The sequence below is a fragment of the Bombus impatiens genome, unplaced genomic scaffold (genome assembly GCF_000188095.3).
Source record: "Bombus impatiens unplaced genomic scaffold, BIMP_2.2 scf_0114, whole genome shotgun sequence".
Taxonomy (NCBI): domain Eukaryota; kingdom Metazoa; phylum Arthropoda; class Insecta; order Hymenoptera; family Apidae; genus Bombus; species Bombus impatiens.
Window position 1 is genome coordinate 1,279,211 of NT_176533.1, and position 20,829 is coordinate 1,300,039.

A 20,829-nucleotide genomic window follows, 5' to 3' on the forward strand; every position below is an offset into this window, starting at 1 on the left:
TCTTATAAGAAGACATATGTAAGTAATTCGACTAAAGTAAGATACTATTACAATACGATTATAAGATAGTTCTATATCTCCTAATCTTGTAAGAGATCACTCTGAGTACAAAATTGATTGTTTACTATATTACTTATAACGAAATAACATTTAGTAAAACATTCATTGTTTAGTGACTTACAAAACTGCTCATCTTAAGTTTCACTGCTGTAGCATACGAAATTGAATTATTTAGTCATCTTCATCGGTAAGTAACATTTCAATCAAGTCAATCTTTTGACATTGATCACCTTCTAGACGTTTTTGTGTATTCCATTTTGCTAAGGTTGGCAGTACTCTTAACTTTGTAACAGAGTTTGTTCGAAATGGACAATTCAAATCCTTCCAACTAGAAGATAGAAATATTTCAGACTAAATTTAAAATAGAAGTATACACTAACATATACATTTTATTCTATTAAATCACCTACAATGGTCGATCTCCAACTTCAACTTCAACCAAGTGTACTGATTCTGGAGCTGTTTTAAACCCATCTTCTATGAAAGGTTCCGCTGTAATAAGAATAAAATGTTTTATATTTATATAGATTACTAACTTATTAATATGGTATATTATAAGCTATATATTTTGCAGTATTTAAAAAAGGCGTTTCTTAATCTATCATGTAATTATATTAAAACAAACATGTAACATGGAAAGATACTGATTCTAAGTGGTTTTCTGGAAAGGAAGCAATGTGTCATAAAATTAAGGTTATATATAAAATAAATGACTATGGTACAGCAATTATACCTTCTACGCAGTCTGGGCACCAACTTTTGCCATTAGGAAGTTTTTTACCACTATAAAGTACGTATATTGATTCATTAGATTTGAAATTTTTCATAAATTTGAAAAAATTCTCGTATCCCTCTACGTGGTGCCGTAAAACCATCTTCTATTTTTTCTTTTTAAATGGCAAAACACAATGACATTAAAATTTAACGAGTATTTTTGTATTCTATGGATTGCAATATGTTACTGCGCAGCAGCCTCTTATCAATTGTAAAAAGGTGACACCTTTTGCACGAGATATTTTCAGTTGATATTAATCCAATTGATAAGAGACGGTTCGTTCCGATTAATAAAAATGAAAGTAATTAATATTTCAATCAATACACATTTATCTTCAAGTTATATTATGATTTATAAAATTTTGTAATTAAAAGATAAATATTAATTCAACAAGTATCTTTCCAATAAGTCATAATGTCAATATTCTATGCCTTATGCCTATACTATCGTACACACTTATTATATACATAATATATACATAATTGACTGTTTAAATACCTTTACATACTTTTACATTACATATTTACACTTGATATATTTTTGTAAACTAAATGTATATATACTAAATACCATCTAATTTATATATATAATTTAATCTTATAATACCATATAATTTTATTTTCAAATTCATTTAAAATTTCATTCATAATCATATTACGAAGCTAATGAAATTTAAAAATGTTTGAAAACAGACAAATTAACAAACAATATATTTATCAAAGTTTCCTATAAGCGTTTGAATACTTTCGTAAACAACTGTATCTTCTATACGTACACTAATATGTTCATATATTCATGCATTGAATGTTTCATCACTTCCTATGTTCTATGTGTATTTGTAATTCGAATAACGTACAACTTTAAAAATCTGTTGTAGATTGTCGACTTTTATAATTAGTAACACAACGATATTTAAATGAACCGCGGAAGATTCCACCATGAAGATTTGGCAATAGTGTTGCAGAATTCCGTAGTTGTCAATTCCTTGCAGAATTTTGAACGTGATCGCCTGATTGGTCGAACCATACACACTCCCACTCCGATAACATGCCGATGACGAGGTTCCACAACCAATCGGAGTGCACGTAAGGCCGAGGGTGTTTGGTATGCTCTCAGGACAGGGCAGCTTGTTCGTAGTAATTCAAGGTTTTGATCGTCTAACAATATTGTTGTGCTATCGTTGTCTGTTACAAAAGAAATAATTCGCCTTCGACGGCCGCGAAATCTTGTTGAATTTAATTTAGCCGCGCATAGAATGGCAGCAGTTTTTGATATCGAATTGCACGATGCGGACACGGTAAATAGGGACGAGTCTGATGATGATGTTATCGAGATTGGCGAGGTAATTCTCCATCTGCACACGAGCACTCCAGATTTCCTTATCGTCATTTTCTTTTCACGTACCATAACATTGTCTTATACGTTTTTCTTTTCACGTAGGAAGAGTACGATGCGAATCCAAACGTGAATGAGATAACCGAGTAAGTAAGCTTGTCCTTTACGCTTCGTATATATGCATTATATATCTATCTATCGTGCCTGAAAGTTTTTCTCATGGTGCTGACAATTTTTTTTTCACATTGCCTGCTAGATCGGAGGGTGTCGAAACAGTACCTATATCGGAACAGAATGTAAATCGTGGACGGGAAAGAGCTGGACCGCAGGATTTCGAACTTTGTAAAGTTATCGGGAAGGGTGGTTATGGCAAGGTCTTTCAAGTGCGTAAAATTACGGGTAATGACAGTGGGACAATTTTCGCGATGAAGGTAGGAAAATTTTGGTTTCTCCCTTTCCTGTTTATGTATTGGATATCTTATCGATGTCATACGATACGCATGGAATAATATTTTTATTAAGATATCGATCTTGTTTCGCGAAAAATTTTAATTCATTGTTTTTCTTCCACTTATATAAGTTCTTTGTCTTCCCCTGTTTTCCATGAGATTTTTGCATAATTGTAATCTTTTTTTATATATGTATTTTTTTCAAGTATGAATTGCTTTGAAAGAGTAAAGTTATGACAAATAATTGAATTTGTATTTTTGAATTTTTATGAATTTTATTAAGAAAAATGTCTATTTATTGGAAATGTATATCTATTCTAGAAATAGTTATGTTTAAATATAAAGTAATAGCTTATACGTAAATTGTTGTTTATTTTATGAAGTTAAAAAAAAACTATAGTTCATATATATTGATTTTTTATTCAATATTATATATATGTTCAGTGTTAATTTTACCTCTACTTCATTTTAAACACATTTATTTAAAAAATAGGTCCTGCGTAAAGCTTCAATTATAAGGAATCAAAAAGATACTGCACATACTAAGGCTGAAAGAAATATTTTGGAAGCTGTAAAGGTAGGTCAGAGCTCCATGTATTTTAAAAATTCAGACAATTTTTGTATATTTGCTATCTGTTAATACTGTGAGATAAAAATAATGTTTAATCAATATTCATCACATTATAATTATTTTAATACATAAATACTAATTATATTTTTAATAAACCACAATGTGAAAAATTCATTAATATATGTATATGCTTTGTATCTGGCAGCATCCTTTCATCGTAGACCTTATGTATGCTTTTCAAACTGGTGGCAAATTGTATCTAATTCTGGAATATATGTGTGGTGGTGAACTATTTAGACACTTAAATGATGAAGGCATTTTTCTTGAAGAAACTGCTTGGTAAGTGAAACAATAACATTTTAAAAATCATACTTTGATTGTGATCTAGTTTTAGAGGAAAACTAAGCAAATCTTATTTTTATAGCTTTTATCTATCCGAAATAATATTGGCCCTGCAGCATCTTCATTTACAGGGAATTATTTATAGGTATTTCAAAGTTTCTGTGCATGTCAAATTAAATAGAGTAGTTAAATGTATTTTATGATGTATCATTATTTCTATGACTTAATTGTGCTTTTAATAAATTTTCAGAGATTTAAAACCAGAAAATATATTATTAGATGCAGAGGGACACATAAAACTAACTGATTTTGGTTTATGTAAAGAACATATACAAGATGGCACTGTCACACACACATTCTGTGGTACTATAGAATATATGTAAGAAAATTTTTGTAGTTATTGATACAAATGGAATTTTGCAATCAGGTGACACTAATATTGATATATATATACTTTAATAAAAGGGCTCCAGAAATATTAACAAGAAGTGGACATGGTAAAGCAGTAGATTGGTGGAGTCTTGGAACTTTGATGTATGATATGCTCACAGGTTCAGTAAGTATTATTAGAGACATTGAAATGAATCAGCAAACTTTCTAACATTTGTATGTTCAATGTCTAGCCACCATTCACATCTGATAATAGAAAGAAGACCATTGAAAAAATTTTACGTGGTAAACTAAATCTACCACAATATCTAACGCCTGATTCCAGAGATCTCATACGAAAATTATTGAAGGTTAATTTCTTTAATTACAAAAATTGCTTTATTCTAAATTATTTAGTAACATGTAATTACATTAGAAATATTATTTAGTAAGATGCAATTTTATATTTATAGAGGCAAGTTGCACAAAGATTAGGATCTGGACCGTCTGATGCGGAACAAATAAAAAGTCATCAATTCTTCAAGCATATCAACTGGAATGACGTAATTTCTCGAAAATTAGAACCGCCTTTTCGACCAACATTGACAAGTGAGGATGATGTGTCACAGTTTGATAAAAAATTTACAACATCCGCACCAATTGATTCTCCCGCGGAATACACGTTAAGTGAATCCGCCAATAGAGTATTTCAAGTGCGTTTTCAGACATTTTCTATATCAGTACTTTTTAAAGATATTTATTTAATTATCAAACAAGTTTTTTATATTTTTTTCAGGGATTCACTTATGTGGCACCTAGTATACTAGAGGATATGTATTCACAGCCACGGGTAATAAATGCTAGAAGTCCACGTAGGGGCAATATGCGTGGTTTTTCTCCTAGAGGCACGCATTTTCATTTACATAATAATCATGTACAAAATCATAGGTAAGCGTATACATTATTATCTATGTTTATTGTAATCTACTTCATTAAAAATAATTTTTTATGTATTGCAATTCGATGACCGTGATTGTGACAATTTGTAGACATAATGGAGTTGGACATGGCAATGTAGAAGATACAGAAATGATCGAAATCGGCTAACTGCCACTTTTTTATAGTGAAAAAATGCTTAGCATTTCGGCCTAACTGCTGAATATCCATGACCAATCCTTGTGTCTCAGGGAGGGATTTTATAAAACATAGATGGAGTAGCAAAAGGATAGGTCCAATATCCAGTGCTTCATTGGATGTTCAGTAGTTAAATGTAGCTAATTTTTTTTTTTAATCAAATCTAATTATAGTACAGGTACTAATTAAGATTATGCTTTAAGAGCAGCGACGCAGTAGTTATTTGGTAGCATGTAATAAAAAATATATATATTTATGAGTGAAGAAGCTCTTGAGACACGAAATAATCAAGAGAGAAAGAGTTTTATTTACTTATTTTGTCGTTACTAGCTATGTACTGAACGTTATAACAAGATGCATTATTCGCATACATTATAGGCAAAGTACTGCATACCTTTCATTAATCCGTTAATACGTAATCACTTTATTGTGTTTTTTGTACATATGATTAGCAGGTTGGTTGGATATTCATATACAGATATATATATATGTATAGAAAGAGAAAAAAAGATGCACATACAAACGTCATTTATGCAAAGTGCGACAGACTGAAAAATTCCAGCACTTTTAGAGATTCATAAATTATACTGTTAATACAAAAGTTTGACGTTCAACCATCCTGTAATACTTGTATATTTAAAAGTGTAATAATATTGCGGTGTACGCATGCTTAAGTGTAATTAATTCAAGAAAAAAAAGGAAAGAAAGAAAGAACATATAAAAGACAGATAGATTTAAATAACGAAGGTTCATAGCTGCCACAACCGCTCCGCCGCTCAAAATTCTATATCCGATTGTTCATTTACAAAAATATTTTCAGCAGTAATAACGTTTCCATGGCAATAATGTAAACAATAACGCATCTGCACGATAGTCATAGAAAGAAAACGTTTACGTAATACTGCAACGGAATTGTATTTGTACAATTGAAAGTTCCTAAAGTGTGAGTTTGAAACTCTGCAACTTATATTCCAGACTTTGAACATACAAATACCATTTGTAGAAGCCCTTGTTTCTTCATTCTACGAAAGTTAATTTAAACACTTGAATGCCTTAGAGAAAAAAGGGAGGAAGTAAACTCCTGTATAGTTTTGTGTAATTAACGAAAAAATGTAACACAAAAGCAAGTTACCATGGTAACAATGTTACTGCGAAATGTTGATTTTCCGCTACCAAAACATATTTCGTATTTAATGCTCGTGTTTATATGCTGTTCAGTGTGACATTGTACTGCAATTTATTTAAATATCTATTTGTTACGGAAATATTTATATATTATCGAAAGCTAATATATTGGTTTTGACGTACACACGATACACAATAGTAAAGATTCGAAAGAGATAGTGTAAAGAATAAGTGTTTAGAGTGACTTGTTGGCCGCTCACCGAGAAACTTCAAACTACCCAAGTGTTCACAGGCCATACTATTTGGCATTACAATTTTATCTATATTTACTATAGCGAATATACACACATGGTCGAAATGTTAGAAAATTCCCACTGCGAATATTACATTTCGACTATGCATACACACAAACAAACGCATATATATATTGTGTATATATATATATATATATATATATTGAATGTATATATATACCGTATATATATGATTATACTATTCGCAATTGTATTGTATTACAAGAAAAGCGTGTATTCGAAGAATAATTTATAAGCTACTTTTTCTGTACGTATCGAATGATGTATTTTCGATGTTGAAGCGAGAATCTGTCTACAGAGTTGCTCGAATAAGCTGATCATCGTGTTTAATGTTTACGGATTTTTCTGTAGTAGAAAATACCAGAACAAAATGTGTAAACGATGTTGATGTTTCGTTGCATCGTTCTGTCGGATTTATAAAGTGAGGTATTAGCATTTAATTGATAACTGTAAAAAAATCAGCATTACGTCAGTAACGGCGTCACAATGTATTATCATATCTACATATATAATGTACTATAATTTTTTATGCGTTTTTTGATAACAAAGAACATTATATAAGGTTGAAATCTCGTTTTGGAATGTATTAGAACATTTACGAAGAGAAAAACGAAACAAGATGATAACACATTTCATTACTCGTTTAAAATAAGAAACTTTGTAGGTAGATTCTACAAAATATGCTTTGCAACAACCGATTTTGGTGCTCGATACCCTTTAATTTGATTGGATTCTAAGCGGCCTGAATACCATAACTAATTTTTATACCTTAAATGAATATCGATTATCGTAGTACATACTACTCTATTTAAATCTTGTACATTACGTTCTTTCGTAGCCATTCAAAACGATTACGGAAACGAATTTAGTAGAAATTTAAGATTTATTTTTCATAATATTATTTTCAATGTAATAATAATAACAATAATAACGAAGAAGCGTGTTATGGTTACCCACGAAGCACAAGATATATATTAGTTAAGCGCTTAAAAAAAATAAGAAAAAAAGGAGATATCATCGAATGATGTGCAAACGAAACACTAGCCATTGGCCGGATCAAGTGATAAATGGTTTAATGCTTCCAATTAAAAGAAATATAGATTCTTCAATTGACTTATTGCTACCATGGTTTGTAATCCTCTAAATCATATATATGAATAAATATAATGATTTGTGAAATACTTTTGTCATATTATATCTCATCAATTTGTTCTTATTCTTGGAAGAAGTGGAATAAGAAATCTTTATTTTGAATTTGTTACTATTTAAATATTTCATGAGTAACACAATTGTAACATTAATTTTGCTATTATTTCATTATTATGATATTGCTACTACTGACACTTATATCTCTGGGCAAAAGATTACTTGTAATCATTATAGGTACTTAAGATTAACTTATTAACTTAAGCATAATATAACAATCGAATTAATTTTTAGAAACTTATATGTAAACTTTCTACAGTTATTTTGTTATTTATGATTAGACAGATGTTTCTACATTTATGGAAAATGCAAAACATAGTACACAAAAATACGTAAGACATTTAAAATATTCAGATTGTTCAATTTTTAAATTATAAGTCAGATTAACAAGATTTTTCTAAATTAATAGAAAAAGTTCCTATTGGAATGTAACCAGTGATATTTAAACAGTAAATGTGTATAGTAAATAGTAAAATATTATTATTGTTAAAGCTAATATATAATTTTAATTTATAATTATTCTACTGAATATGACTATATATATTTATAACTATTTCTAATTATTCATTTGCTGTCAATTTATATGAAGATCATGCAAGAAAAATATGATAAGTCCATTTTTACTGATTGTTTGGATTTAAGTGACAAAAATATATATTTAATTTTAAAACCAAATGTATATATATATATATATATAGTTCTGACTTAGAATTGTTTGACAAGATATTGAATTTTAAACTTACTGTTCAATGAAAGACAGAAAAAGTGACTTATCATGTTTTCCACCTGTGGTCTTGCTATATTTTGCAGTCAATCAAAGTACCTGGATTCTTCTGGATAGTATAGATAAATTATTATAGCTGTAATTGTAACCATTGTTAAATTAAAAGTATTAAATAATTTTAATTTAATGAAGGTAGTATGTGTTACTTCTAATTATTGATTAATTTACAAATTTTGACAGAATTCACATATTGATACCAAAAGTCAACTAAGTCAAAGTGTCAAAGTGTCTAGATTGCTATAGTTGATATAGGAATATAATATAGTTAATACAGGATATAGGAATAATAATAATAGGATATAGAGTATAGATAAACTATAATTGTAGTTACATGTTATATCCATTGTCAAACTGAAAGTGTTATCCCCGAACAGCTGATTGCGTTTAAAGGACGTTCAGACTAGGTACGACGTGTACCATACTAATGTCGTATTGCATATGCGTGTATGCAACGAGAATGGAGAACTAGCATCATTTGCGTGGGTGCGACCATGCGTGGTCGAAGATTCACGGACGGCCTTACGGATCGCAGATGATCCAGCTCAATCGTCGCAACATGTGCACGCGTAAATGGCATTGCTTCGAAACGCTCATCCTTCCGTCCTCGGCGAACTATGACGATCCGAAAGGCGTGAACACGCGACACACAAACGTGCGTTAAAGATCGATGGTGTACATACGTCGCAATTCTAGTCGCCGAGCATATTCGCATCGATGTTGGTCTCGAAAATCGTTGAATAAAAAAATTCGTATTAGTGATCTCTATAAAATGTCCCAAGTGTTTTTAAACATTAAACATAAATCGTTAAATCTATTGGTAGCTTAAATTAACGATTCATAATTTTATTCGAGTGTGGGTCTAGCCTGAATTTTTTAAAATACAATTTTTAAACTCGAATCTTCCCAAACGAAGTCAAACTGTAAAAAGAGAAATATAATTATTATAGTGTACACAGTGTGAAATAATGGTTCTTATTTTGGTGTATATATGAAGCGTCTATTATCTGAATTAGAGGTTTGTGTTTTCTTTCTTTACTTACACTGAACTGAATTACGGCTCTAATGAAAAGAAAATAAATTGAATGCCTATTGAAATAAGCTAACTGCGCAGAAGTCGGATTACAAAAAGAGGAAGTATTTTTTTAATGAATGAAGAGTGATGGGTTTAGTATCTGAAAAGTTCTAGAGAAACTTAATTAGATATATTAAATTTAGATACCGAATATATATATAGATATCGGAAAATTTTATATTATTTTTTCTTTTTTATTTATATTATTTTCTATTTATTTTTTGTCTGTTATTACCTATATTGTTATTTTATGCTATATTGTTAATCAAATCAGAATTCTAGTAAAATTTGAAAAAAACAATAAAGCACTAAATTGATTTAATTACGTCATAAATAAATATAAAGGCGTGCTCAGGGTGATGGTATAATTGCAAAGAAACAAGGATGATTCATCACGATAATTTGAATACAGGTTCGCGGTCTCGAATCGGTTGATCGAGTGCCAGCATCGAGAACGACGTCAGTGCCGCGGCTCACTTCCGGTCCTCTGCGCCGGTAAAACGAAATTCTAACCGAACGAACGATTATCTCGAAACTTTTCAACGAATCATTCAATACTTCGAAGCAGTTTTTTCAAATTTGAAGTAATTACAACAAGTCTTCCTTGTTTTGCGATGTATTATAATACAGGTTAGTAAAAATCTTAAACTCGATTCATAAATTTTCATTGACTACATCATCGGGTATCTATTTCGAAAGTACGATGTATCTTGATTACAAAAATTGTGAATTTTGGAATCTTGAAATTTTACTTCACTAATTTAACTGAAAAATAGGCATTAAAAAATTTTTAGGTTTTTATTAAGGTTAGATTACTATTAAAGTTACATTTTTATTAAACTTTAGATTTTTATTACTTTATGAATGATTATCTTATTTTATTATTTAATAATTATTTTACAATCAATTGTTGTTCTCTTTTTTAAAATTTTAATACCATAATAGGAATTGAGTATAGAAGAAGGTGTAATAACAAAGTATTTGTTGAAACGTATAGTGTAATTGGTGCAGAAGCTCGTTGATCTTCTCAACCGTTGTAATCAAATAATTGCTGTCGAAGATGGTACGCGTTGCACGTTTGTCCCACACGAAAGAAGAAGCGTCAAAGGTAAGTTAATTAATGGAAGCGGAACTAAGATGAAGATTCGTGGAAAACGGAGGACAGCCTAGTGTATATGTTGTTTGCCTAAGAATGGTGAATACATTTGCAGCATACTGCGTTAGTCATAGATATTTCAGACGCAAACGGAAATAGAACCGATGCCAAAACGTGTCGCACGTTTTCGATTCAATTTTTAATCGAAGTTAATTACGTTTACATTAATTTTCTGTTATACAATCCTTGATAATAATAACTGTCAGCGAAAAATAAAGGAGACAAAATGTAATGCATTGCTATGTATTTGCATATGTTAATGCACTGCAATAAAAATATTATGATTAATTGAGAAAAAATTAGCAGGTTTGAATAAACTTGGATATAATATATCTTTACTTATGTATTATCTAGTTCGCGCCATTCATTATTCATTCATTCCATTTTTCATTAAAACAGTGTCCAATTATATTGCTAGTAGCATTATCATAAATTTTACCGATATATAATCTACTATTACTATTTTCGTTATAACCACTGAACTCTTGATTCACCATTACTCTATGTAATTTTACACACTGAATTATACGATAACTGATGAATAATACGAATAAAAAAGTTTCTTTTTAAGATTATAGAATCAGTTTAAGATTATTAAAATGAATTTTTAATAATATTCCTATGATCTTCCGATGATTGCCGATTTATAGTTTTGTACTGATTTATATTTTTGTTCTAATCACTGTCACGAGAAAACACATTCTGCGTACACTTAAGTGAAAAAATTCTTGGCGCGAATAGAGTGTAATCTAATTCTAAGAAATTCACCACTCGAGCTACTTTGGGTTCACTACGACATACAGAACACGAGGATTCCTAAATTCCTGTAATACCAACATTCCAATCGCGTCAGGTCTCCAAGATTTTCTCATTACAATAAACAACTGAAATGTTTACAAAATCATTAGATAAAACTTTTACACAAAGGGAAACATAAAGCAAATGAGATATTAAACACGGTAAACTTTGGTACAAATTAGACGATAACTTCCTTATGCACATAAAAATATAATATGAAATCTAATGAATCTAAAATCCAAACAATCAATCGGATAACTGATATTTTACTGTATTCGACGGTCCAGAAAACATAAATGAGACATTAAACACAGTAAGTTTTAATATAAATTATATGACAACTTCATCGATGTGCACATTAAAATATAACATAAAGTCTAATCATTATCATTAATTCAGACTTCATATTCGTTTATCTTCACTCATACTCTTCAGAGCGACTTCCATCACTTTCTACTTCGAAGAGGCGAGAGAACACGCGGTAGTTCATCGAGAAGAACCGTGGACGTCCGCGTTCGACAATTTTCGGATCCACCCTAAAAGCGTGTTTCGTCGACACGAAGCCGAGGATGACTCTCGTCGGATATTTCAGTCCACTGTTAGCGCGGTGCAGCGCGCATTAATACGTATGTAAGCTCGTATCGTGTGGCTGTATATTCGCTGGTTCGTTTCGCTCGCTCGCTCGTGGCCGTGCTGTCTATTATTAGTCGACAGTCATCAGAGTCGGCTGTATCAACGCGCGGTCGAACGACAACGCGGAAAAAGCTGGAAGAAAATTCGACGAGAAAACGCGAGAAAACCGCGTGATTTTTCGCATGTCACGTGTCAATTGATAGACGGCCAGTAGTTACTGCTCGTGTTGCCGGCAAGTTCGCCGTTCCCGCAGTCACTGCCACCCTACCGCGACAAGGATATCCATCCGACGCTCTCTCGACGCCCTTGGAAACGATGATGATTCTCACACGCTTTCCACTGTGAGTTTCCCCTGTTTGTTTCGGTACTGCGTCTTTTCGTCCACCGAAACGACATGTACAATCAGAGTCTCTTTGTTGCAAGCACGTTTTCTTTTTTAATCTACACGTTTTGAAAAGTAGAGAACATTCTGAAGTGTTTCTAGAGATTGCTTTATTTCCGAGGCAGAATCATATTCTTCTATGTTTTCGATTTTATTATAATTATTTATGTATAGGAATTAGATGTTTGAATGAATTAGGTAATAAATATAATGCGAAGAAATTCTTTAGAATAATTGCTGTTTTTATATTTAATCTGTATGTTAATTTATTGAGAATATTTTGTGATAGATTTTGAGAGTTACATTTGTTTGAACATTTGTTAGAATAAATTGTTTACAAGTTGGGATTAACCATCACTATAGTTCGTTTGCCTCTGATTAAATTTTCATAGGGGATAAAAAACGATATAGCAATGCATAGATATAATGGTATCGACAGGATTAGAAAAATTTTAATATAAAGTACGGCTGTCCTTCTATTATTAGAGAAATCAATTTAGAACGCTATATACAGTTGTCTGTAAACAATCATTGTCACGTTCTTTTGCACAGCTACTTGAAATTAATTTGCTGTTTAATCTTGCAGATGAGGGATGCGGTTCCACAGAAAGGAACTAACAATAATAATCATAGCAGTAATAATAACAATAATAACAACAACAATAATAACGTAACCACGTTAAAAAGTAAACCTTCCTTGGAAATTTATCGTCCTCCAGGTTCATATTTTACAGTTTTTATTTTATTATATCACCTTTTAAATATCATTTTATTTTTAAGAAAATCGAAGAATTTTTCTAAGCTTTGACATATTTTTTTAGGAGGAAGAACGGAAGGAACTACGGCGAACACGACTAATCCACGATTAAACGTGCATGCCAAGGAGTTCACTATGAAGCAGAACGATTCGCATCCTTCTAAGTGAGTATAAACTACTTATGGAATACCTAAGACTAGGTCGACGTATCGAGAATGCTTGAAGAATGTGTAGAAAGCCAAGACGAATTTCTTGCAAGTAGATTTATTATTAAAGCAATTTCTAGAGAAAAGATCAATTAAAAGATATCCATTAGAAATAGATTTTATCTTAACATAAAGAAAATAATAAATTGTAATTTGATTATTAAATATTGACATTTTATCTAAAAAGAAAGAAAAGATACGTGCATTGTGTTTGTTTTAAACAAAATACCTTTCTAATAGAGAAGTAAAAAGAGTTGAAAGTAATTTCGAAACCAGATTCATTTTTCGAAGCGTCTTGCGAAATCTAAATATTGTAGATTAGTATTCGGATCAACGTTCGAAGTGAAAGATAGAGTGCAGGATTGTTTCAGCGTGTTGTAATGGCATTTTGATAATACTTATAATGTTAAACGATATTACGTCAGAAATATAGACAAGTGTTACACTGTCTTATTGCGATCTATGTGTGCTTAATAAAAAAAACAATAATTTCAGTTCAGCGTTTTGCTATCTATTTAAATGATCGGCGATTAATGATCTTGATTCAGGTCTCGGACAAATGCTTCAGAGCGATCTCCGTATTATTTGCAACACAGCAAGTCGAGTGGCAACGTGCATCGGTATCTTTATGCTCAGCAGCAACAACAAATACAACATACCTTTCAGCAACATCATCATCAGACATCTCGTCACTCTCAGAGCGGTCACCATTCGACGGGATCTGCATTACGACAGTCACATCCGCTCGATACCTCAGCATCAAGTGGAAATATATTACATGTAATGGAAGTATATTACATGTAATCATCTATTTATAAAATTATATCAATCATCGATTGATAGAACATAGATAAGATATAAAAAAAAAGAAAATACTCAAAATATTAGAAGAGATATGAAAGAAATGAAGTTATATAAAAATAAATACCTATTAGCAAAGGTGAAATGAAAAATATTAGAAAAACAGAATACTGCGGAAGACGACAAGTATTAAGCATTTATTTTTCAGTATTTTCTTGTTATAAAAAGATTAATTTTAATATAAATGTAATGTATTATTCAAAATCATTTTATTTTATATTATGATCTAAGCTGTTTAGCTTTGCGTGTTTTAAAACCTGTGAAAAACCTTGTAGAATGGAATGCAAGCGCGCGTAGGATGAACGTGAAAGTATCGCGTACTAAATACATTTTGTAAAACAGGGCTCGGGTAGGGTCCACTTCAACGTAGATCAAAACGATGTCAAAGCGAATGCAGCAAAACCTGCTAGGCTCACAAAATCGTTATCCTTTGTTTCTACTTATGGACTGAAACGATCGAAAAGCTTGAATGCAGCCGACGTGTTGGCCGCGAAGGCGGTGAATATTTCAGACGCGTCTGAATTGGGAAAATTTCCACCTGTGATTCAGGACACGCTTCTGAGAGCTATAGAAGGTAACGATAAATATTAAATATAATAACTTTATGTTTTGAGGACGAGGAACAATATTTGTTAATTACAATTTAGACACTGGTTAATTATAATTTCTTTTTATTTAGATCCAAATCTATTAAATGCTCGAACTCTAATGGAACTCGTGCGACATATACTGGAGAGGGTGGTCGAGAACCGAAAGTATGCTGAACCAGCAGCGAAGATTTGCATCACTATTATAGAGGTCGTTGAATTCGTTAATTCGTTGAATTATAATTTAATATTAGAATGCGTACAGTGTCGAGCATATAAATTGGAACATTCTATTTTCATAATTTGCGTGAAATATTTATTATTTATATCTCTATTATTATTATGTCGTGAAACGATAAAATTATGAAAAAAAATCATGATGGAATATTTTGTGACGCAGAAAGAAACAAAGGAAACTTTTTTGGAATCTTTATTAAACACGTGTCAGCAATGGTATCAAGACCGAGTTAAGATACTCTACGACGGCTCCAACTATCATCGTTACTCCGCCTTCATGACGTTTTTGAACGAGATGTATTGTCAGGTAGAATCAATTTGTCTCGTAAAACAATCTGTGATAAATACTTGACTCATCGAAGTCTATAATACAATGGGATGATCTTTAAGTGATCGTGCAACTGATAATTATGTTCTGCAATACTACCTATGTCGAACCAAACTTGCTTTTTGCCATATCGTGACTCAAAATGATTGGCGCGCATACCTATGTATCCTCTTACATATGCATGATTTCGGTTACAGCTAAAACGGAGGCAACTTCAGTTAAAGACACAACAGGAGGGCGTTCCTCCCGGACGTGTTCTTCTCACACTGCTTTGGAAGTGTTGCCAAGATTGCTTACAGCCTCCAGTTGTAAATTCTTTGGCTGAGGTAGGTTCAACATAGCACCAATACAAATATTAGATCGATGAGTATGAATTCTTGCTTTTTTATATAAAACTCTAAGATCTATGTAACTTCCTTGAAACATCATGTTATATTTACTCAAAATAATTTATATACGATTTAGCGTACTTCCTCAATAGATTAATTATGTATAGAAAATCTTTAGATGAAGTTGTTACAGATTCTTTATTTACAGATTTTTTAAAAATAATTCTTACATTAAAAAATTGTCTAGAAAAATAAATTTCATGTTTCGAATGTAAGTACATATGAAGTAAGATTCGTAATAATGTAGATCAGTTCATTATTGTTTTTTATAAAGAATCATCATTATACTTTTTCATAAAAACGTATTAAAGATATAACTGAATTTTGAAATTAAATTAATGTTTAATCATATGAATTGTGATTATGAAATTAAAGGGACAACACTTTTAAAAGTTGAAATATATAATTAAATAGATTCTCAAAATCTTGCCTTACATGACATGTAATTACATACTTATGGAATGACCTACGACATATATTAGATTTACATTAACATAGTTATACTAAATAAAATGACAAGAAAGTAATTATTTCTTTTCGTGTTAAAGACTGACTGTCTGTTCTTCATCCTAACCTGCATCGGTAAAGACCTGGACACTGAATTACCTGCCCAGTTGCAGCAATTGCTTGGAAGTTTAAGAGACGCTTTTCTCGCGGAAGATACAATACTACCTTCAGTCAGGAAGACCCTTTTACAACTGATCGAACTTCACGCCGCGCATTGGCAGCTCCCAGCACCGGCAGTCGTTTATTATTATCCTGGATCGACCTCGAAATGATGTTCTCGCCCTCTTGATCCTTCCGTCCGTTCGTTGGTTTTCTGTGTGGATACGTGTAGACTTGTAACGTGCGTGTGAGTCCGTTAACAGAATTACTTGTAATTGAACACATGCAAACTGTATGGACCACGTGAATAAAAAGGAAACGAATGCTGTCAGTGGAGGCTGCAGGGCGTAAGAAGCTATTTGAAGGTGACAGCCTGGAGCAACGTCGCTCGTTTATTGGTTTTACATGTCCCATTATCATGGAAATATTAATTTATGGATAGTGGCATAGCTTTTGAATGTTGGTTGTTTTTTTAAAACAATTATATCGCTTAAATTTATTAGAGGATCTTACAATTAAAGGAGAAGTTGGGATATTGTGAGACGCTATAATATTTGATATTATAGATTCATTTTCAATATTTAGTTCGTATAGTAACTTATGCAATGTTGATAACCCTCTAATAATTTTAAGTCCTATTAACCATTTGCGCTAGAATAATGTGTTATGCACATCACTACTTAAATATCTTAAATGGGAAAAGGATATACATAACACGTTGTTCGATTTTTCTCTATTTATATTTCAAAATTGAAATTCACAACGAGAATAATGTTATCAATCAATCGTATTACAACCATATTACGTGCACACATTATAAGATTTTATACTAAGTACTAGCTCGCTGTCGATTGTTATGGTTGGCTGTGTTAAGAACGTCTATCGATCAATTACCAGTGCAAGTGGTTAAGAACATTAGTTTATTTACACGATTGTAACGTAGCGTCTTGAATGCGTAATAAATGGTTCCAAAATGCAACTAGGAAGCTGTCTGTGACGCGTTCTTGCAAAATCTTTGTTAATGTTCAGGCGATTATAGATGGCTAATGCGTCAGCTTTGCAAGATGCGAATGACCGTGATCTCGTTGTTGCCACAAAGAATGATTGTGCCTCGTGCGATTTTGCAAAAAATGATTTACGATGATCGGTATTGCGCTTCTCTGTAAGAGATGTTGCAATTCGCGGTCGATGATATTCACAGTCGTTTTGTTCAAACAAATTCTTGGATGTCCATAATCCATCGACGCGACGATAGACGCGTTTTCTAATGGTTCGAATTAGAAATTACTGCGTTAGTAAGTCAATGGGTTAGGAAATCAGGGTCAGTCGAAACCAGTGCGTTGTTTATCCGAATTATCCCGCGAACATCGCAAGATCTGAGGGATTCAAAGGACAGGTTAAGGTTCACGGTTGAACGGGGACCTTAAGAATTAGGCATGTATATGCGTAACGAAGCGACGAATGATTTTACGGGGCCGATATTTGCAGAGAGTACGTCATCTTTGGAGAAATGAAGAACATGGATGATCACGATCTTTGATAGACATATTCTATTTCGAATTTTCCTCAACTTTTTCCGTGAATACGATGCTATACACGAAGTACCTTAAAAAAAGTAAAAATGAAGAATAAGAAGAGACGAATCGAATCAAAAAATGATAAAAATTACCGTCGAACTTGTCGAACGATACAATTTACAAAAAACGACCCTTACGTGGAACGATCTGAACGTTTGCGATAATGATGATCGTTATATAGTTTTCTGTTCTTAAGCTTGTGGAGTAAATGATGAATAAAAAAATGTAAAATGTTATTGTACCTAACGGTGTGTCCTGGGTGCATTAAAATTCGATATCGAATGATTTTGTTTCTGTACATATTACACAATATCGATCACACGACACTTGAGCAAAGTAGCGCATGTGAATTACTTAAATTAAAATACAGGTGCACGATTCTTTTTTGTTTCAACTCGTTAATCGCTTTTCAGCCTTGTTTGTATAGTAATGACGGTTTTAATTTCAGGTAGTAGAACAAAGGATATACTGAACCGTAGACACGAAGACATGTATTTCTCTGTGCGATTGCGTATAATTTGAAGACTATTGGTAAACGGTCTGTGATTCATCATAGAAAAGATGAAGAAGCTTTCTGGAAGGGAGCGGTCAAGCAGAGAAGAACGGTGCTTAGCATGACATATACTCTTAATAAGGAATATGCCTGCCTGATCTCCTTCTCGAAATGCAATCGCCTTTGCTGATTCGTGCCAAGGGCGATAAAAATCGCCCGGTTGCAGGAGTGCAAGATCTCTTCGCAAGTTGACTCACTCTGTGCGTGTCTTCTTCGAGAAGCTTAATTTTTCTCCATTAGAATTACCCTCAATTTTTATTTAATTTTATCCCATTAACATTACTTAAAAATATTTTTCCAATTTTTCAATATCTTAAATTCTTTTTCTGTTTAAATACTTAACAAAAATGTGTTATTAGGACTACTCTGCAATTTTTCAATTTTGAAATACATGGTCTATATATAATCTATTACTTAAGGATGAGTATCATAGAAGTTACAAAATCTCAAAGTAAGTCTAACGTCGAGGAATAGCGTTGCTTAACTATTTATTTTTCTAGTCTAACTTTTACTTTAGGTGGTGTAAAATAGGAAAGAAGAACACACCTGTGCGACTGTTCCCATAAGCAGACAAAGAATCTGTAATATTATCGAGATATTGCAACTGTTCCTTCATTGGTAAAACGAAACACCTGTTACATTATATTTGATCTGATGTAAAGAATAGGAATTAAATACAGGCTTGGTTTGACATGTGATTCTATATCTTCTACTTCTTGAAGAATATTGTTGATAACTCAGTATTTCACTTCAGTAGTATTGTAAATGTGCCAAGATTTGTAGAATGTTTTATAAAGAATGTGATTCTTCATAGATGACGTTATTTCCAAGGAAATTGAAATACGACTAATAGAATAATATTTATCGACATGCAAGAGTCTCTAGCTAGGTCTCCGACCATATTTCTCATAATTTTTTCTAGAAGGAATAATCTGAAGTATTTTAATTAGTATAATAAATAATAATATGTATGAGAGGTACGTCTTTATAATTAATTCTAAAATAAATTTCTTTAATTTTTGCTTTTGACGAAGAGAATCAAAAATTTGTCTGATCAGAGATTCATATTTTTATGTAAAAAATATCATACTTTTCATATTTTACATAGACAATTTAAATAATTTCTAAAAGATCGTGGATTACATGGATATGAATTATCTTCAATTCACTCTGTTGATTGATTATTAACACATATTATTGGGTTGGCAACTAAGTGATTGGGGATTTTGTCATTAGATGGTATTGACAAATCTGTAATCATTTAATTGCCAAGCCAATATACAAGAGTTCCAAAACATCCATAAAGAATGAAATTCTAAAGGTACCCGACACTTTAATCTACTACATAATATTTAAAAACACTTGCAACACCTTAGTACTTTATATATTAATACCAGAACTACTATATTACACTATATACTATAGAAGTACTATATATTTCAAGACACTTCAGATCTTGTAATACAGTATATATCTACGAATACCAAACTACTATACTATACTGTGTATTATAGAAGTCTAATTGCAAAATACTTTAAACTACTTAACACTGGAACTACTATATTATGTCTGTATCATAGAGATACCACTACGTCAAACCACTTACTTCATAACCGAGCAATATCCTCGTGTCAAGGTCACGCATGATGCCCTCTACCCGTTCTCAATTTTCAGCGTCCGGAATCAGAGGAACAGAACGCGGAACGCGAACGAATTCCTGCTAAACGTTGCCATCACCGGCTGCCAGGATGTTCTCTGCCGGTGTCCGTAGCCTGAGACGTCCCGTCATCGACCTTGAAACTTCAGGTCGGAGAACCGAGAGAGGTTTCGCCTTGGGTAATCGGTGCCGCGGACTCGAAAACTAGGCCTGTGCCTGCGGTGACGTCGTCTTCGTTATACGTCCCGATGTTGTATACGGTGAACGAACGGTGACGAGAGGCGTGGAGACGACGAGGACGAAAGAGACGCGAAGCGAGCGTGGAGGAGCAGTGAGGAGAGCAATAAGACAGAACGTGTTGGTGAACGAAGGAGAGAGAGAAAGAGGGAAAGAAAGATATGCACAATGTATACGGAGAAGGAAAGAGAAAGAAAGACAGAGGCGCGTTCGCGGTAACGAAACAAATAGGCCGGCGACTTTCACCGCGTATCCAAGAACGGCAACACGACATACAGCGAACACAGGCTGAGCGCTCTTGGCCCAAACCACTCGAGTATGAGGTATAC

The 20,829-nt window shown here is 32.4% G+C and overlaps 3 protein-coding genes and 1 long non-coding RNA gene across 5 annotated transcripts; 2 read left to right on the forward strand and 2 right to left on the reverse strand.

Moving 5' to 3' along the window:
• Window positions 1-19: 19 nt before the first annotated feature.
• LOC100742538 (thioredoxin domain-containing protein 17) lies at window positions 20-1,256 on the reverse strand. Its single transcript, XM_003486452.4, has 3 exons — window positions 794-1,256; window positions 471-552; window positions 20-388 (listed from the first exon to the last, which is right to left on the reverse strand). The coding sequence occupies exons 1-3, from the start codon at window positions 933-935 to the stop codon at window positions 232-234; spliced, it is 381 nt and encodes a 126-aa protein (XP_003486500.1). The 5' UTR covers window positions 936-1,256; the 3' UTR covers window positions 20-231.
• Window positions 1,257-1,894: 638 nt separating this feature from the next.
• On the forward strand, window positions 1,895-7,653 carry LOC100742655 (ribosomal protein S6 kinase beta-1). Its single transcript, XM_003486453.4, has 12 exons — window positions 1,895-2,177; window positions 2,276-2,316; window positions 2,427-2,601; window positions 3,113-3,196; window positions 3,396-3,529; window positions 3,615-3,677; window positions 3,783-3,911; window positions 3,998-4,088; window positions 4,156-4,272; window positions 4,375-4,614; window positions 4,698-4,849; window positions 4,951-7,653. The coding sequence occupies exons 1-12, from the start codon at window positions 2,091-2,093 to the stop codon at window positions 5,006-5,008; spliced, it is 1,371 nt and encodes a 456-aa protein (XP_003486501.1). The 5' UTR covers window positions 1,895-2,090; the 3' UTR covers window positions 5,009-7,653.
• Window positions 7,654-8,764: 1,111 nt separating this feature from the next.
• Window positions 8,765-9,749, reverse strand: LOC117151207. Its single transcript, XR_004460963.1, has 2 exons — window positions 9,505-9,749; window positions 8,765-9,382 (listed from the first exon to the last, which is right to left on the reverse strand). It is a non-coding gene; the product is annotated as an uncharacterized LOC117151207 (long non-coding RNA).
• On the forward strand, window positions 9,087-18,339 carry LOC100742774 (CBP80/20-dependent translation initiation factor). Of its 2 annotated transcripts, XM_003486454.4 has the most exons (11): window positions 9,087-9,479; window positions 9,949-10,166; window positions 10,534-10,644; window positions 13,092-13,224; window positions 13,327-13,426; window positions 14,017-14,248; window positions 14,672-14,903; window positions 15,009-15,127; window positions 15,317-15,460; window positions 15,679-15,807; window positions 16,419-18,339. In XM_003486454.4, exons 3-11 carry the CDS (start codon window positions 10,597-10,599, stop codon window positions 16,647-16,649), a joined length of 1,368 nt encoding a protein of 455 aa, XP_003486502.1. In that variant the 5' UTR covers window positions 9,087-9,479; window positions 9,949-10,166; window positions 10,534-10,596; the 3' UTR covers window positions 16,650-18,339. The 2 variants fall into 2 exon arrangements, with proteins under 2 accessions (XP_003486502.1, XP_012236408.1); XM_012380985.3 differs by lacking the exons at window positions 9,087-9,479; window positions 9,949-10,166; window positions 10,534-10,644 and adding an exon at window positions 12,078-12,464 and having other exon boundaries at window positions 16,419-18,336.
• The last annotated feature ends 2,490 nt before the right edge of the window (window positions 18,340-20,829 follow it).

Coding starts and splice junctions, on each gene's coding strand:
- LOC100742538 (XM_003486452.4), bottom strand. CDS start 935: ATGGTTTTACGGCACCACGTAGAGGGATACGAGAATTTTTTCAAATTT. Junction 553..793: donor GTGCCCAGACTGCGTAGAAG/GTATAATTGCTG, acceptor TTCTTATTACAG/CGGAACCTTTCATAGAAGAT. Junction 389..470: donor GAAGTTGGAGATCGACCATT/GTAGGTGATTTA, acceptor TCTATCTTCTAG/TTGGAAGGATTTGAATTGTC.
- LOC100742655 (XM_003486453.4), top strand. CDS start 2,091: ATGGCAGCAGTTTTTGATATCGAATTGCACGATGCGGACACGGTAAAT. Junction 3,530..3,614: donor TTTCTTGAAGAAACTGCTTG/GTAAGTGAAACA, acceptor TTATTTTTATAG/CTTTTATCTATCCGAAATAA. Junction 3,678..3,782: donor TTACAGGGAATTATTTATAG/GTATTTCAAAGT, acceptor ATAAATTTTCAG/AGATTTAAAACCAGAAAATA.
- LOC100742774 (XM_003486454.4), top strand. CDS start 10,597: ATGGTACGCGTTGCACGTTTGTCCCACACGAAAGAAGAAGCGTCAAAG. Junction 15,128..15,316: donor TTTGCATCACTATTATAGAG/GTCGTTGAATTC, acceptor TTTGTGACGCAG/AAAGAAACAAAGGAAACTTT. Junction 15,808..16,418: donor TTGTAAATTCTTTGGCTGAG/GTAGGTTCAACA, acceptor TTCGTGTTAAAG/ACTGACTGTCTGTTCTTCAT.